This window comes from Elephas maximus, chromosome 7, assembly GCF_024166365.1.
Source record: "Elephas maximus indicus isolate mEleMax1 chromosome 7, mEleMax1 primary haplotype, whole genome shotgun sequence".
Classification (NCBI taxonomy): domain Eukaryota; kingdom Metazoa; phylum Chordata; class Mammalia; order Proboscidea; family Elephantidae; genus Elephas; species Elephas maximus.
The window spans coordinates 105,645,377-105,663,883 of NC_064825.1; the positions used below are offsets into that span (position 1 = coordinate 105,645,377).

Below are 18,507 nucleotides of genomic sequence, written 5' to 3' on the forward strand. Positions count from 1 at the left end.
ATCCAGGTCTATACAGGTCTTTTACTCCCTTGGTTGAATTTATCCTGAGTTATTTTATTCTTTTAAATACCATTACAAATATAAATGTTTCCTTAATTTTCTTTTTAGATTGCTCATTGCTGATGTACAAAAACCCAAGTGATTTTTCTGTAAGGATTTTACCAACAAAGTGAAGAGGCAACCTACAGATTGGGAGAAAATTATTGGGAGCCATATATCTGATAAGGGTATAATGTCTAGAATATATAAATAACCCCTACAACTTAACAAAAACACAATTCAACCAAAAAAAATGGAAAAGGACTTCAACAGGTATTTCACCGAAAATGTGATACAAATGGTCAATGAGAAAATGAAAAGATGCCTAACATTATTAGTTAATAGTCAAATGCAAGCTAAAATGACAATTAGATATTATTTTAGCCCCACAAAGATGGTTATGATTAAAAAAAAACTGAAAATCAATAGGTTTTGGTGAGGATGTGGAAGAAATCAGGACACTTACCCTTTGCCTGTAAAATGGTACAGCTGTTGAGGAAACACGTCTGTTAGATCCTCAAAAAGTCACACATAGAATTACCGTATGATACAGCAATTCCAGTTCTAAGTATATACTCAAAAGTACTGAAAGCAAGACTATTAACAGATAATTTTATACCAGTGTTTATTGCAGCATGATTCGTAATAGCTAAAATTTGGAAACAACCTAAATGACCATAAGCAGATGGGTGTGGTACATCCATAAAATGGAACATTACTCAGCCATAAAGAGAAATGAATAGGAATTGGAATGGGAATTCCAGAACACTTAATTGTGCTTATGAGGAACCTGTACATATATCCAGAGGCAGTTGTTCAGACAGAACAAGAGGATACTGTGTAGTTTAAAGTCAGCAAATATTGTGTCATGGCTGTATCCTTTCACCGCACCTATTCAATCTATATGCTGAGCAAATAATCCCAGAATCTGGAGTATATGAAGAAGAAAGGGGCATCAGGATAAGAGGGAGACTCATTAACAACCTGTGTTATGCAGAAGACACAGCCTTGCTTGCTGAAAATGAAGAGCACTTGAAGCACTTACTGATGATCAAAGACAGTAGCCTTCAATATGGATTACACCTCAACATAAAGAAAACAAAAATCCTCACAACTGGTCCAATAAGCATCATCATGATAAACAGAAAAAGACTGAAGTTGTCAAGGATTCACTTTACTTGGATCCACAATCAAGACCCATGGAAACTGCAGTCAAGAAATCAAAAGATGCATTGCATTGGGCAAATCTGCTGCTGCAAAAGGCCTCCTTAAAGTGTTGAAAAGCAGATGTCAGCTTGAAGACTAAAGTGTACCTGACCCAAGCCATGGTATTTTCAATCGCATCGTATGCATGCTAAAGCTGGACAATGAATAAGGAAGACTGAAGAACTAATGTCTTTGAATTTTGGGGTTGGCAAAGAACATTGAATATATCACGGACTGCTAAAAGAATGAACAAATCTGTCTTGGAGGAAGTGCAACCGGAATGCTCCCTAGAAGCAAGGATGGTGAGACTGCACTTTACCTACTTTGGACATGTTGTCAGGAAGGATCAGTCCATAGAGAAGCACATCATTCTTGGTAAAGTAGAAGGTCAGCAAAAGAGAGGAAGACCATCAACGAGATGGATTGACACAGTGGTTGCAACAATGGGCGCAAGCATAACAACAATTGTGAGCATGGCGCTGGACCGGGCAGTGTTTCGTTCTGCTGTACATAGGGCTGCTATGCATGATTATCTTTGAGATTGTAGTAGTCAATTAGATTGCACTAAAACTCATTTCATCGAGAGCTTTATGAGTTAAGGGAAGTATATGTTCATGCAACATATATCAAGAATTTTTGCATTGTGACTGGGAGTCACAAAATAGTATGTGGCCTATTTTCTCTGAACTATGATATTGAGCACCCTCTATATGTTGTTTGTCTCATTCAAGATGCCACTATCTGCCAGGAAAGTAATAAATTCTAGTATTAAGAATTAAGTTCTCATGAATTTGTTCGTGTATATATATATATATATATTTTTTTTTTTACTCTCTTGTGCCATTACTCCTTTTAGTCTCTGATATCCTTTCCCCTGTTATTGAAGTAAGCTTACAAAATTTTCACAAGACTGAAAATTATGTTTTGGAATGAATGAAATTTCAATACTTGATAATTAGCAAAAATCATACTAATAATCACATCATTATTGAGATGTATTTAGGTCAGATACATGGGACATTTCATTTCTTTACTGGTATTCCAAGGATTTTTTTTTTTTTAGAAAGGTAGAAAGTTAAAAAAAAAAAAAAAAGACTGCATATGAAAACTTTCTTCCACCACTCTATGAGAGCACTGATGATTATAGTGTAACAATTACAACTTTTTAACAACAAATGGGAAAACACAGTTTTAATAAATTTTTCTTTGTTCCCAGTAAGGTTTATAGGTTGAGTCCCATAAGCATCAAAAGCATTAGGAAAAGTGGTATAGTGCTAATGTCAAACTTTCTCTCTTCCTGTTTTGTCTGGCCCAAACTTGATTACAGACTGAAATATTTAGTTAATAATTAATTAATTTGTTCAATTATCTATGTGATTTTGATTTAGTATATTTTCTAATTCTAGTTTAGTATTTAGATTTATATCTTCTCCTTCCAGTTATTTTCTAATACTGTTCTCAATATTTCTTTGCACATCTATTGCTTCATTTAAGATATATCTTTGTATATATTATGTTTTAAAATCCAAAAAGCATTTTAACACATATCAGTTTTATATGAATATAATCCTAATTTCTCAGCATAAAAAAAAAAAAGTCCTATGATCTTACTTCCCATATTTTCTAAGCCTCTGAATGCTCTACTTGGCCATTTCAACAGTTTGGGTCTTAGTGTATGTGCCACTTCTTCTTATCATTTTATTTATTCTTGTACTGCTACTGATTTGTATTGCAAGAGGAAGAAAACACTTCTCTCCTAAGTGAACATATATGTCATGTTTCCCAGCCAAGTGTGATAAGGGCCATTCTGTTTACCAGTAGTATTTGACATATAACTGCTGGTTCATTATTTAAATACTCATATTTTATGGTGTTCTGTACGGTCTCAAAGAAAACCCATTAGTTTTTTTTATTGGCATATAGTGATAGAATAATGGTCCCCGAGAGATAGCCACATCTTAATCCCTGGGAACTGTGAATACGTTACTTAAAGGAGACTTTTCAGATGTGAATAGTTATGAATCTTGAGATGGAGAGATTAGCCTGGAATTCCTATTGTGATATGAAATGTGTTCTCAGGAATGTAGGTTTTGGTACCTAAATGAGTATGGTATGGCAAGTATTTAACATGCTCTCATATGATGTATAAATTTTGTGCATATGGACAGCTTGACATATCTCATTAGTCTTTTGCAAGAATTTAATATCCTTAAAGTAGCAAAGAAAGGTATTAGAATGGTCCATTTCAATATTCTTCACATGCAACACTCAGTGACATCGATTATGTTTATTCTGTTATTCAACCATCACCACAAGCGATTTCCAAGTATTTCCATCACCCTTAACTGAAGCCTAACGTCCCATAAGGAGTGAAATCCCCCCTTTCCCCTCCTTTTTGCCCAACCCTAGAAACCACTAATAAACATTGGTCTCTATACACATGACCATTCTAAATATCTTATGTAAGTCGGATCATACACTATCCTTCCTTTTGTAACTTACTTATTTCACTCAGAATAATGTTTTATAGATTCATCTATGTTGTAACTTGTATCAGGACTTCATTTCTCTTTGTTGTTGCTGTTAGGTGCCATTGAGTTGATTCTTGTTACATGCTACAAGAACACATACATACTTCCCTTAACTCATAAAGCTCTTTGGTAAAATGAATTTTAGTATATACTGACTATCACAATCTTATAGATAATCATGCTTAGTTTCCACATGTATTTTTTCAGAGAGGCATTATGCCTAATATGCTACTATTATTAATAGGATAATGCATACATGGTCTTTGTGCAGGGGACAGAATAGATAATCACACTTGTGAGTGTGTGTCTCTGTGTGTGTGTATACAATCATTGTTAGGTGTTGTTGAATTATTTTTGACTCATAGTGACCCCATGTACAACAGAATAAAACACTTCCTGATCCTGTGCCATCCTCATGATTATTGTTATGCTTGATCCCATTGTTGCAGCTACTGTGTCAATCCATTTTGTTGAGGGCATTCTCGTTTTTGTTGACCCTCTACTTACCAAGCATGATGTCCTTTTCCAGGGACAGATCCCTCCTGAAAATATGCCCAAAGTATATGAAATAGAGTCTCAACACCCTTGCTTCTAAGGAGCATTCTGGTTGTACTTCCTTCAAGAGAGATTTGTTCCTCCTTTTGGCAGTCTGTGGTATATTCAATATTATTTGCCAACAACATAATTCAAAGGCATCAGTTCTTCAGTCTTCCTTATTCATTGCCCAGCTTTCAAATGCATATGAGATGACTGAAAACACCATGGCTTGGGTAAGGCCCACCTTAGTCCTTAAGCTGACATCTTTGCTTTTGAAGGCTTCAAAGAGGTCTTTTGAAACAGATTTGCCCAATGCAATGTGTCATTTGATTTCTTGACTGCTGCTTCCATGGGTGTTGATTATGGATCCAAGTAAAATGATATCCTTGACAACTTCAATCATTTATCCCTTTATCATAGTGTTGCTTATTGCTCCAGTTGAGAGGATTTTTGTTTTCTTTATGTTGAAGAGAAATCCATACTGAAGGCTATAGTCTTTGCTCTTCATTAATAAGTGCTTCAAGTCCTCTTCACTTTCAGCAAGGAAGATTGTGTCATCTGCATACCATAGGATGTTAATGAGTCTTCCTCAAATCCTAATGCTCCGTTCTTCTTCATATAGTCCAGCTTCTCAGATTTTTGCTCAGCATAAAGATTAAGTATGGTGAAAAGATACAACCCTCATGCACACCTTTCCTGACTTTAAACCATGCAGTACCTCCTTGTTCTGTTTGAAGGACTGCCTCTTGATTTATGCACTGGTTTCTTGTGAATATAATCAAGTGTTCTGGAATTCCCCTTCTCCCCAATATTATCCATAATTTGATCCACAGATTCGAATTCCTTTGCATTGTCAATAAAACACAGGTAAACATCTTTCTGGTATTCTCTGCTTTCAGCTGAGATCCATCTGAGATTGGCAATGTTATCCCTCATTTCATGTCATCTTCTGAATCCGTCATGTATTTCTGGCAGTTTCCTGTCAATTATATATATATATATATATATATATATATATATATATATATATATATATATATATACATATATACACATAAAAAACATATATATACAATGTGTGTGTGTACGTATACATACATATATATACACAATCATTCAAAATGGGTTTAGATAGGAACGCACAGTGTATATTATTAAATAAATCTTCTTGAGGTTTTTATGAATGAATACCCCTATTATGATAAAAAGACAGTGTAAATCTTCAGCAAATGGTTCATCAAATCATATGTTAGATACCTCTTACATTCAGTGGCCAGAGCTTAATAAATGCCACTACTCAGAAAATGGGGACAATATAAACAACAAGAAAAAAAATAGAATAAATAATTGATCTCTGCTCAAGAAAAGTATGGAGCTCTGGCATTCACGTACAGATCACAAATTATACACAAAATGAAATGCCTATTGTTATAAAGTATGTCATCAGATTTTATTTTCTAGTCAACTTCAATTATGTTACCTGATAATAGATATCATATAAGTAATTTTGTCAAGAAAATAAGTTCTAAAAGTTACCTCAGCGGTAATTAACATGTTGGAAAAGATAGGGAGTAGAGAAACAGAAGAAAAAAATAAATGCAAAGCTCTGAACAAATTTTGTACAAGTGTAAAAGAAGCCATAATCCTGTAATTGTTGATTGGTCCTAAGTAAATAATATAATGGTAATTTAATGTCTTCTTTGAGTATTAAGTAAGGTTTAACTGTCTTTTATAATATCTGTTCAGTGGGCTAATATATGAGCAACACATTTTAGAAAAAATAATTTATTACATTTCTGAAGGAAAATAATTCCAACATTCAAGCAAGTAGATTTTCTTCTCTAAAAAAAAAAAAATTAATTAAAATTGTGGAATGTTCCATCCCTCAAAAAAAAAAAAAAAATTGGAACAAATACCCTCAAGAAGTTGAATATAAAATATAGAAAGCTAGTAATTTCACCATACATTTTATGCAGATAAAGCCAACATACCAATTTTGGTATGTTTTAAATTCTTCCGAATGCTTTCCCATCCTAGGCAGATATTTGAGATTCTTAATAATTCTGTGAGTTGTTAGGACGTATTATCATTATTACCATTTTATTAATTGTGAAAGTGATGGGAAAGATCGTGAACTGACTTGCTCAAGATTTTGGTAAAGGAAAGAATAAAAATCGGTTATCTGAACTTTTGAGACATCACTGTCCCATGACATTGTGATTCCTGCTTTCCTAAATTTCAGAAAAGAAAAATACCAGCACCACCACCATCACTCTCATAATCTTCATCATTATCATCACTATCATGTTCATTATAAATATGTATTATCAAATTCTTATAACATATAAAATATTAAATAAGAAGGAATATACACATGTTTACTACCATAAACAAAAAAAGTAAATCCATGAAAGTAGGACATCATGTCAGATGATAGAAAAAGTAAAGGGCTTTATGATGTAGAAATATAAACATAAAAGAGGAACTAAAATTGTATTTTTTACACATGGTACAATCATAACTAAAACTAGACAATGACATAATAATCACAAGAACTGCCAACAAAAGTTTTTAGGGAGAAATGACCTGAATAATCTCTTTATGTGAGTTGTTGATTTGAGAATCTGGAATTGGGGGGTTGGGCATTAATGACCGTGTTGACAGATGCTGACTTTTCTTGATAATGTTAGTTTAAAGGGTTAATTTCAAACACTTTAGAAAGGGCTACAGGTGGCAAGGATTAGACACGATAATGTAAACACAACGGTGTGGACTTAGGGGAATCATGAAATAACCTTCAACTTTTTCTTCCCCTTTTTATCTCATTGATCTTTTTTTTTTTTTTTTAATCTGAAATAATATAGGAGTTGCTGTTTAGAGTGCAGGCATGCAAGACATGAAATAGGCATAAGCAAATTATAGACCATATTGCTAAAAAAGAATGTAGAAACCTCTGCAAAGTAAACTGGTTGAGACAAATGGAATTTTTTCTGTTGAATCATGTGCTCTGGCAGAAACTTACCAGGGAGAGGGCTAAGTGAATGTACATATTTTTTGGAGGAGCAAGATTGGAGTAATTCCACATGGATGCTAGGCAGATTAAATAAATATTCTCTCAATGGTCATTAATGTTCTAAAATTTCTTGATTTTTCAAAGCATTTGAAGAAGGGCATAGTGATATGCATTTATCCATCCTCTCCTTTAATCACTTATTCAACAAACACCCATTTTATCTAAGATTGGACAGTTTCTGTCACCACTCATCTGTCAGTTTGTCATCCTGTGGTGGCTTTTGTGTTGTTGTGACACTGGAAGCTATGCCACTGGTATTTCAAATACCAACAGTGTCACCCATGGTGGACAGGTTTCAGCAGAGCTTCTAGACTAAGACTGACTAAGAACGACCTGGTGATCTACTTCTAAAAAAATTGGCCAGTGAAAACCTTATGAATAGCAATTAAGCATTGTCTCATATAGTGCCAGAAGATGAGTCCCTCAGGTTAGAAGGCACTCAAAATATGACTGGGGAAGGGCTGTCTGCTCAAAGTAGAGTCAACCTTAATGATATGGATGGAATAAAGCTCTTGGTACCTTCATTTGCTGATGTAGCACTATTCAAACTGAAAAGAAACAACTGCAAACATCTTTTAAAATCGGAATGCAGAATGTATGCAGTATGAATCTGGAAAGTTGCAAGTGGACAAAAAAGAAATGGAATGCATAAAAATTGATATCCTAGGCATTACTGAGTTGAAACGAACTGGTCGTGACTATTTTGAAATGGGCAATTATATGGTCTACTATGACAAGAATGACAAATTCAAGAGACATGGTGTCACATTCATCTTTAAAGTGAACATTTCAAGATCTGTCCTGAAGTACAAGGCTGTCAGTGATAGCATAATATCCATATACCTATAAGAAGGACCAGTTAATATGACTCTTATTCAAATTTACCTGTCAACCACTAAGGCCAAAGTTGAAGAAATTCAAGACTTTGCCAACTTCTGCAGTCTAAAAATGATCAAACTTACAATGAAGATGCATTGGTAATTACTGATAATTGGAATGAGAAAGTTGGAAACAAAGAAAAAGGATTGGTAGTTGGAAAATATGACCTTGGTGATAGCAATGATGCTGTAGCTTGTGTGATAGAATTTTGATAGACCAATAACCTATTCACTACAAATACCTTTTTTCAACATCATAAATGGCAACCTTACACATGGTTCTTACTGAATGGAATACACAGGAATCAAAATGACTATGTCTGTGGGAAGAGATGATGAAGAAGCTCAATATCTTCAGTCAGAACAAGGCCAGAGTACAGCTGTGGAACAAACCATCAATTGCTCATAATCAAACTCAAGTTGAAGTTGAAAAAAAAATAGAACAAGTCCACAAGAGTGAAAATATGACCGTGAGAATATCCCACCTGAATTTAGAGACCATCTCAAGAATAGATTTGATACATTCAACACTAGTGACAGAAGACTAGACTAGCTGTGGGATAACATCAAGGACATCATATGTGAAGAAAGCAAAGATCATTAAAAAGACAGGAAGGAAAGAAAATACCAAAATGGATGTCAGGAGAGATTCTCAAATTGGCTCTTGATCGTAGAGCAGTTAAAGTTAATGGAAAAAATGATGAATTAAAAGAGCTAAACAAAGATTTCAGATGGTGCCTTGAGAAGACAAAATAATGCAATGAAATGTGTAAAAACCTAGAGTTAGAAAAGAAGAAGAAAAGGCACATTTGGTGTTTCTCAAGCTGAAAGAACTGAAGAAAAAATTCAAAGCTTGAGTCGCAATATTGAAGAATTCTATGGACAAAATATTGAACAACTCAGGAAGCATCAAAAGAAGATGGAAGGAATAAACAGAGTCAATGTATTAAAAAGAAATGGTCAGTGTTCAGCCATTTCAGCAGGTAGAAAATGATCAAGAACCAATGATACTGAAGGAAGAAGTCCAGCTGTCCTGAAGGCAATGGCAACAAACAGGGCTGCAGGAATTGACAGAATGCCAAATGAGATGTTTCAACAAATAAATTCAATTTTGGAAGCACTCACTGGTCCATGCCAAGGAATTTGGAAGATAACTACCAGGCCAACTGATTGGAAGAGATCCATATTTGTGCCCATTCCAATGAAAAGTGATCCAAGAGAATGCAGAAATTATCAAACAATATCATTCATATCACATGCAAGTAAAATTTTGCTAAAGATAATTTGAAAGTGGTGGTAGCAGTACATTGATAAGGAACTGACAGAAATTCAAGCAGGATTCAGAACAGGAATTGAAATGAGGGATATCATTGCTGATGTCAGATGGATTTTGGCTGAAAGCAGACAGTACCTGAAAGATGTTTACCTGTGTTTTATTGACCATGAAAAAACATTTGACTGTGTGGATCATAACAAATTATGGCTAACATTGTGATGAATGAAAATTCTGGAATACTTAATTACACTCATCTGGAACCTGTACTTAGGAGAAGAAGCAGTCATTCAAACAGAACAAGGGGGTATTCTGTGGTTTAAAATCAGGAAATGTGTGTGTCAGTATTGTATCCTTTCACTGTACTTATTCAATCTGTATGCTGAGCAAATAATCTGAGAAACTGGACTATATGAAGAAGAACCTGGCATCAGGATTGGAGGAAGATTCATCAACAACCTGAGATATGCAGATGACACAATTTTGCCTGCAGAAAGAGAAGAGGACTTGAAGCACTTACTGATGAAGATCAAAGACTCCTGCTTTCAGTATGGATTACCCCTCAACATAATGAAGACAAAAATATTCACAACTGGACCAATAACCAATATGATGATAAATAGAGAATATATTGAAGTTGTCAAGGATTTCATTTTACTTGTATCCACAATCAACACCCATGGAACCAGCAGCAAAGAAATCAAACGACATTATACTTTGGGCAAATGTGCTGGAAAAGACGTTGTTAAAGTATTAAAAAGCAAAGATGTCATTTTGAGGAACTAAGATGTGCCTGACCCAAGTCATGGTATTTTCAATCACCTCATGCACACAAAAGCTGAACAATGAATAATGAAGATCAAAAAAGAATTGATGCCTTTGAATTATGGTGTTGGCAAATAATACTGAATTTACATAAATATACCAGAAGAATGAAAAATCTGTCTTGGAAGAAGTACAGCCAAAATGTTCCTTAGAAGTGAGGATGGCAAGAATATGTCTCATGTTCTTTGAAAATGTTATCAGGAAGGACCAGTCCCTGGAGAAGGATACCATGCTTGACAAAAGGAGAGGAACAGGGAAAAAGAGGAAGAATCTCAACTAGCGAGGATTGACACACAGTGACTGCAATAAGGGGCTCAAACATAGCACGATTGTGAGAATTGTGCAGGGCAGGACGCTGTTTGTTTCTGTCGTACACTGGGTCACTATGAGTAGGAATCGACTCAAAGGTATCTGAGAAGAACAACAATTTTAAAGTCAATAGATATTAACTCACAAAGAAGTAGAAAATCATTTTAAATCATATCATAAGGGTGTTATTTGTGGAGAAGGTCCTAAAGGTGACAGAACTGTGGCAGGAACAACAATCCGTGCAATACTTGAACATCCTGTGAGTTTTATGTAACTGGGTAAAGTCAAATAATTACTGATTGTAGTATCCACAATATTCTAGATTTAAAAAAGAGAGAGAGAAAGGCACGTGCGGTCAGGTGGTCAGGAAAAAAGAATGGAAGGAATGTAGAGAGAGACAAGAAACTGAGAAAAAAAAGATGTCAGGTGGTTGGGAGGAAGGAAAAGAAGGAAGCTAGAGAGAGATAAGAAACCGAGAAAAAAAAAAAAAGAAGAAAAAATGCCTCTGCAGAGCCCACCAGAAGCGGGTCCCCAGCTGAGCAATACTGCACAGCCTGTCAAGGAGCAGAGATGTCAAACAGCATCAGGTAGGTGTTCAGGAGAAGGGCAAGGAAGGAAGGTAGAGAAAGACAAGAAACTAGAAAAAAAAAGAAGAAGAAAAGAATGCCCTAAGGGAGCCCACCATATGCAGGTCCCCAGCTGAGCGTCACTGCACAGCTTGTCAAGAAGCGGCAGAAATGGCACATGGCACCAGATTGAACTGAAAATCTTTAGGTTAATAGTCAAATGTAAACCATTTGTACCACCTAGGAACCTTAGTTAGTGTCTAAAAACCACCCAGTGCCGTCGAGTCGATTCCAACTCATAGCGACCCTATAGGACAGAGTAGAACTGCCCCATAGAGTTTCCAAGGAGCACCTGGCAGATTCGAACTGCTGACCGTTTGGTTAGCAGCCATAGCACTTAACCACTACGCCACCAAAGTTTCCTAGTTAGTGTCTAGTGGTATGTTATTTCATTTTTTCTTTTCTTTTCCTTAATCGAAAACTAATGCCATTATCATTCATGGCCTTATTTTCATCTGTATATGTTCCTTAAGAAGTGTCTGTTCAAACCTTTGCCAATATTAATTTTTTTTTTATTGTTGTTGTTCTTATTATTGAGTTTTAGAACTTCTATACATATTCTAACGAGCCCTGGTAGCACAACAGTTAAGTACTTGGCTGCTAACTGTCAGGTAGTGGATTCAAACTCACCAGCGTCTCTGTGGGAGAATAGCATCTCTGCTCCTGTAAAGATTACAGCCCCGGAAAACTTATGGGACAGTTCTTCTCTGTCATACAGGGTCACACGAAAACTGAACAATGAAAAAGGAAATCCGAAGAATTGACACAAAAGAATTGTGGTGTTAGTGAATAATACTGAATATACCATGGATTGGGAGAAGAACAAATAAACCTGTCTTGGAGTAAATACAGCCAGGATGCACCTTAGAAATGAAAATGGCAAGATTTTGTCTTGCTTCCCTTGGACATGTTATCAGGAAGGACCAATCCCTGGAGAGCTACATCATTCTTGGTAAAGGGCCTCATCTCCCAAACTTTCTCCCCCATATGAGCCAGTGAGAATGAAGGGACTTCCCAGTTTCTCTCTCACCACATTCCACTTCTCATAGATTCAGGACTGACCCAGTTTCTGCTCGGAAATTTTCAAGGAATTATTATTTTTTTTTAATTGTATTCTCATTTCTTTTATACTTCTCTTGTCTCTAATAATTCCCATTAGATTTTTTATAGTATTTGATGGGCATATTATTGGAGAATATTGGTGATTAATTTCTTTCCCTTTGGTCAGGGTAGATTGTTTTCCTCTTGAGTTTGTCATCAGAGATGTTACATATTCTCTCTATTTTGTTCTGAGCAGGGAGTAGTCCTGCACCTCCCTCCCCGCTAGAGCTAGCTTAGCCCATGTAAATGTGGACATAACTGACTCCTTTTACTTCTGGGCAAAAACTTTAAAAGCGGATGAAAGCTTCAGCACATTCTTTTTAAACTGTCCGCCTGGTGACAGGACATAGTTTTTTTGTTTTGTTTTGGATCTTTTGGCTTCATATAGGAAAGATTCATTAGATAAGCTTAAAATACTGAAACGGAATAAGGCCAATTACAAAACAGAAGTAGGGAAACAGCACAAGTAACTAACTGCTGTCATTTTATTATCCATGTGAATACAGATTTAGTGTTCCACTTTCTTGATTACATGGATAATGCAGGTTCATTGTAATAAACACCAAAAATTCAGGAAAACTAAAGAAAAATAATAGAACACTTACTCTGGAATATTCATAATTAACATTTGATGAAATACTTCCATTCATCATGTTCAATGTGTGTCTCTATGTGTGTGTATTCTGTGTACAACGTATGTGTGTGATATTTATTATTTTATAGCAGATACCTATCTTTTTTAAAATGAGTTCCCTCTCTTACAATTTTCTCATCCCTCCTGTCATCTCCAGAAAACTAAAAAGCAAAACAAAGCAAAGATGGAAACTTGTGAATAACTATGATTTTCTAAATATATGTACACATTATAACAATAATATATATTTTAACAAACCATAGGATTTTACTATACAGAAATCTTTAATCTGATGTGCACATAAATCATGTCTAATGTGCAATGGCATTGATATACCATCATAATTTATAAAACACATCCCCACGGAAAGGTGTTCTGTTCCCTCTAAGGAATTTTTTCTCCAGAAAGTCATTGTAAGGCCAAAATGTATACAGTCAACCCTCTATATCCACAGTGTCCTAGTCATCTAGTGCTACTATAACAGAAATACCACAAGGAGATGGCTTTACCAGACATAAATTTATTCTCTCAGTCTACTATGCTACAAGTCCAAATTCAGGGTGTCACCTCCAGGGGAAGGCTTTCCCTCTCTTTTGGCTCTGGAAGAAGGTTCTTCTGATGCATCAGTCTTCCCTTGGTCTGGGAGAATCTCATTGTAGGAACCTTAGTTCCAAAGGAGGCGCTTTGCTCCTGGAGCTGTTTTCTTGGTGGTGTGAGGTCCCCAGTCTGTCTGTTCACTTCTCTTATTTATACCTCAAAAGAGACTGGCTTAAGACACTACCTAATCTTGTAGACCTCATCAATATAACTGCTGCTAATCCATCGTACTACATCATAATGATAGGATTTACAACACTTAGGAAAATCACATCAGATGGTAAAATGGTAAACAATCATACTATCATACAAGGGAATCATGACTTAGCCCAGCTGATGGACATTTTGGGGCACATAGTTCAATCCACGAAACACAGGATCTGCTTCTGCCAATTCAACCAACCACAGAATGAAAATATGCGTGGGGCAGGGGAGGGAAGAAAGTTCCAAAAGCAAAACTTGAATTTGCCCCACATCCAGCACTATGCTGAATCCACATGAATGAAAAGATGTATAGGCATACCCTACTGTAGCTTCCCACCATTTCAAGGACCCTCAGTCTCTGTCCAGCACTCCTTGTCGGAGGTCTCATGTCTTGCCATTATTCCCTAAACACTACAATACTGTATAATACCTATTTATACAGCATTTACATTGTATTAATTATTCACAGTAATCTGGAGATTATTTAAAGTAAACGGAAGGTTGAGCATAGGTTACCTGCAAATACTAAGCCATTTTATAAAATGGACTTGAGTACCAGCAGATTTTGGTGTTCCAGGGGATCCTGGAACCAATCCCCAGTGGATAGCAAGGGATCACTCTATAGCTTTAATTAAAGCATATTAACAACCTGGTTTTTCAAATGAGTATCATAACTATATGGGCTCTCATGGAAATGAATTAAATGCATTTCAATAAGTGATATAACAGATTATAAATTGCATTTGGCTAAATTAAATCAGCCCCTATAAAAGTTCTTACTGAGGAAGAAAACTGCACAATGAAATATAGAATTACTAATGGAATGGTTTGCTATCAGCTTACACATATATTACTTATCTAACTGAATATATTACTTATTTAAAGGTCTGACAATAATAAATGTAATTTTTAATTTGGAAGTAATTGTCCCTGTATGGAAAGACAAGGTATAGTTAAAGGTATACCTACATTGGAATTTAATGAAAAATATGTGAGAAAGCAATTCTTATACATTTAACTCATTCTTTACTGAAGTGAATTATTTACATAGCAATTTTTTCAGTGCCATCTTGACATCTTTGTTCCTTAAACTATATATCATGGGATTAAACAGAGGAGTTAGGATAGTGTAGAAAAGAGAAAGTATCTTGTCAGTTCCCTCTGAATGTCTGGTGTTGGGTCTTAAGTACATAATAATGGCTGATCCAAAGAATAACACCACAACCATAAGATGAGACGAGCAGGTGGAGAACACTTTAGCTTGACTTGTGGCTGATGGCAACTTCAGGATGATGGAGATGATTTTACTGTAGGAGCCAAGTATCAATAGAAATGGAACTATGACAAATAACACAGCAACTGTGTAGACCAACATCTCATTTACAAAGGTGTCCCCACAAGCCAGCTTGAGTATTGGGAGAATATCACAGAAGAAGTGGTGAATTTGGTTAGGTCCACAAAAAGGCAGAGAGAAAACCTGATACGTCTGCCCTATTTGAGCTGGGATTCCAATGGTCCAGGAGCCAGTGACCAACTGGATACAGACCCTGTGGTTCATGACTAGAGGATAGTGCAGAGGGTTACAAATGGCCACATAGCGGTCATAAGCCATCACTGCCAGGAGCAAACACTCTGTGGCTCCAAACATAAGGACAAAGCACATCTGTGTAGCACAGCCAACTGAGGAAATTCTTCTTCTCTGAGTCCCAAGATTCATCAGCATTCTGGGGAGAGTAGCTGATACATAGCAGATTTCCAAGAAGGAAAAATTTGCTAGGAAAAAATACATAGGGCTCTGGAGAGCAGGATCCATTTTCGTTATTAGAAATATGGTACCATTGCTCATCAGGATAATGATATAGATAATTAAAAATAATCCAAAAAGAAACCACTGGATATGAGGTATGTCAGCAAAGCCCAAAAGAACAAATTCCATCAGTTCAGTTAGATTTTCTTCTAGCGGTTTTCCTTGGTGATCCATCTGTGGGAAAGGTACATTTATATGTGGATTTCCTTTACCTTCCTGTATCTCTTTGTGTCTTCTCTAAATTGTATTGAGCTGCTCGGGTTGGATTTAATGATCACTGCAATTATTTGCACTTTAAGAATGATACTATTTATGTATGTCCCACATCCTCCTGTTAAATCACAGTGAACAGTCTCCTCACATTTGTTTTAAGATCATTTTACTATACTTTCCAAGCACAGCCCAGGATAGATCAAGCTATACCTGACTCAACACAGACACTGCAGCAATTGGCAACTGCTGGAGATGGACACTCAGCTTTGTCGTCTAATCTCACTTTAAATTAATTACACATCTTGACACTCCTATTGTACTTCTCTATGCATTTTTTCATCAAACCTCTCAAACACTACGTCATAAGTTATCTTCTAACATTCATCTTCAACTGTCTCTTTTGACAGTTCATTCTCCCATGACTCGATGACTTTTGATATCCTACCAAGAGTTATTTGTTGTATTCCCCATGAAAATAAAATATTCTCACAATTTTCTTCCTAAACTATCTAATATGCACTCTATTTTAGATAGTTTAGAAAGGAAATTGTGAGAATATTTTATTTTCATGGGGAATACAACAAATAACTCTTGGTAGGATATCAATTGGGTGAGATAAGAGAATTTTATTCAGAGAATTAACCTGGGAACATTGATTCAGATATGAACAATATATGTAGTTACCCTGGAAAAACAAAGGTAGCATGGAGGGTATTTTGTTACCTGTATGTATTTGTATGGGACATAAGGAGGAAAGATATTAGGTGTTGTGTTGTACCCATTGGGCTGTATGCACCCACCTTTATTTTTGTTGTTCCTCAAAAATACAACACTTCAAAAATAATTGTTTCTAAACCCACTTTTCTTCAGAATAAAGAATATAGAGACTCACTAAGTGTGGATGATTTGACAAATTACACAAAGGTTTTGTGATTGCAAGTCAGTATCTATTTTTTTTTTTAATGGACTTGAGATTGACTCCTATCTCCATGATTTATAGGCATACCTCATTTTATTGTGGTCACCAGACATTTCATTTTTCACATACTGAAGTTTCGTAGGAACGCTGCATCCGGTAACTCTATTGGGGCCATTTTTCTATCAGCATGTGCTCATTTCCTGTCTCTGTGTCACATTTGGTTTATTCTCACAATATTTTACATTTTTCATTATTATTATATCTATTATGATGATCTGTGATGAGTGATCTTTGAAATTACTATTGTAACTATTTTAGGGGTGCCACAGACCTCACCCCTGCCAGATGGCAAACATAATCAATAAATATTGTCTCTGTCCTGACTGTTCCATTGACTGCCCATTGCCCCATCTCTCTCCCTCTCTTCAGGCCTCCTTATTCACTGAGAGATGACAATATTGAAATTAGGCCAATTAATAACCCCTCAATGGCCTCTAAGTGTTCGAGCAAAAGGAAGAGTCGCACATCTCTCACTTTAAATCAAAAACTAAAAATGATTAAAGTTAGCGTGGAAGGTATGTCAAAAGCTGAGATAGGCTTAAAGCTAGGCTTCTAGCACCAAACAGTTACCCAAGTTGTGAATGTTCGGGAAAAGTTCTTGAAGGAAATTAAAACTGCTACTCCAGGGAACACAAGAATGATAAGAAAGCAAACATCCTTACTGTTGATACAGAGCATGTTTCTGTGGTGTGACTAGAAGACAAAACCAACCACAACATTCACGTAAGCCAAAGCCTAATCCAGAGCAAGACTCTAACTATCCTCAGTTCTATGAAGAATGAGTGTTAAGGAAGCTGCAGAAGAAATGTTTGAAGCTAACGGAGGTTGGTTCAAGTGGTTTAAGGAAAGAAGCCAGCTCCATAACAACAACAAAATGCAAGGTGAAGCAGCTAGTGCTGATGTAGAAGCTGCAGCAATTTATCCAAAGGGTCTGAAAATAAACCCCACTTCCTTCAAGGTGATTCTGACCCACAGAGACCCTACAGGATGGAGCAGGACGGCCCCTTCTGGTGTCCAAGGAGAGCCTGGTGGATTCCAACTGCCGACCTTTCGGTTAGCAGCCGTAGCTCCTGACCACTGTACCACCAGGATTTCCCCAGAAGGGTTAGCTAAGAGAGTTGATGAAGGTGGTACACTGAAAACTGGTTTTCAGTGCAGATAAGACAGCCTCACACTGGAAGAAGACGCCAACTAGGACTTCCGTAGCTGCAGAGGAGAAGTCAATGCCCGGCTTCAGAGCTTCAAAGGACAGGCTGATTCTCCTGTTAGGGGCTAATGCGGCTGGTGGCTTTAGGTTAAAGCCAGTGAGCATTTACCATTCCGGAAATCCCAGAACCCTTAAGAATTATGCTAATCTACTCTGCCTATGTTCTATAAATGGAACAACAAGGTCTAGATGACAGGACATCTGTTTACAACACGGTGTGCTGAATATTTGAAGACCACTGTTATAGATCTATTGCTCAGAAAAACGATTCCTTTCCAAGTGTTATCGCTCCTTGACAATGTACCTGGTTACCCAAGAGCTCTGATGGAGATGTGCAAGGAGATTAATGTTTTCATGCCTGCTAATACAACATCCATTACCAGCCCATGATCAAGAAGGAATTTCACTTTTCAAGTTTTAGTTTTTAAGAGATACATTTCATAAGGTTATAGCTTCCACAGACGGTGA

The 18,507-nt window shown here is 36.3% G+C and overlaps 2 protein-coding genes across 2 annotated transcripts in view; both read right to left on the bottom strand.

The window, feature by feature from the left end:
- The window catches only part of LOC126079341 (olfactory receptor 10AG1-like), a 40,577-nt gene that overhangs the window by 5,189 nt on the left and 16,881 nt on the right, over window positions 1-18,507 (bottom strand). The gene's annotated exons all lie outside the window — the stretch shown is intronic.
- Window positions 14,873-16,925, bottom strand: LOC126080198 (olfactory receptor 10AG1-like). The gene is made up of 2 exons (XM_049891470.1): window positions 16,902-16,925; window positions 14,873-15,877 (listed from the first exon to the last, which is right to left on the bottom strand). Exons 1-2 carry the CDS (start codon window positions 16,923-16,925, stop codon window positions 14,873-14,875), a joined length of 1,029 nt encoding a protein of 342 aa, XP_049747427.1.

Excerpts from the sequence above, each read along its gene's own strand:
- LOC126080198 (XM_049891470.1), bottom strand. The coding sequence starts at position 16,925 with ATGCAGCGTTCCTACGAAACTTCA. Across the intron at positions 15,878-16,901 it reads AGCGTTCCTACGAAACTTCA|AGAAGACACAAAGAGATACA; the intron begins GTATGTGAAAAA and ends AATACAATTTAG.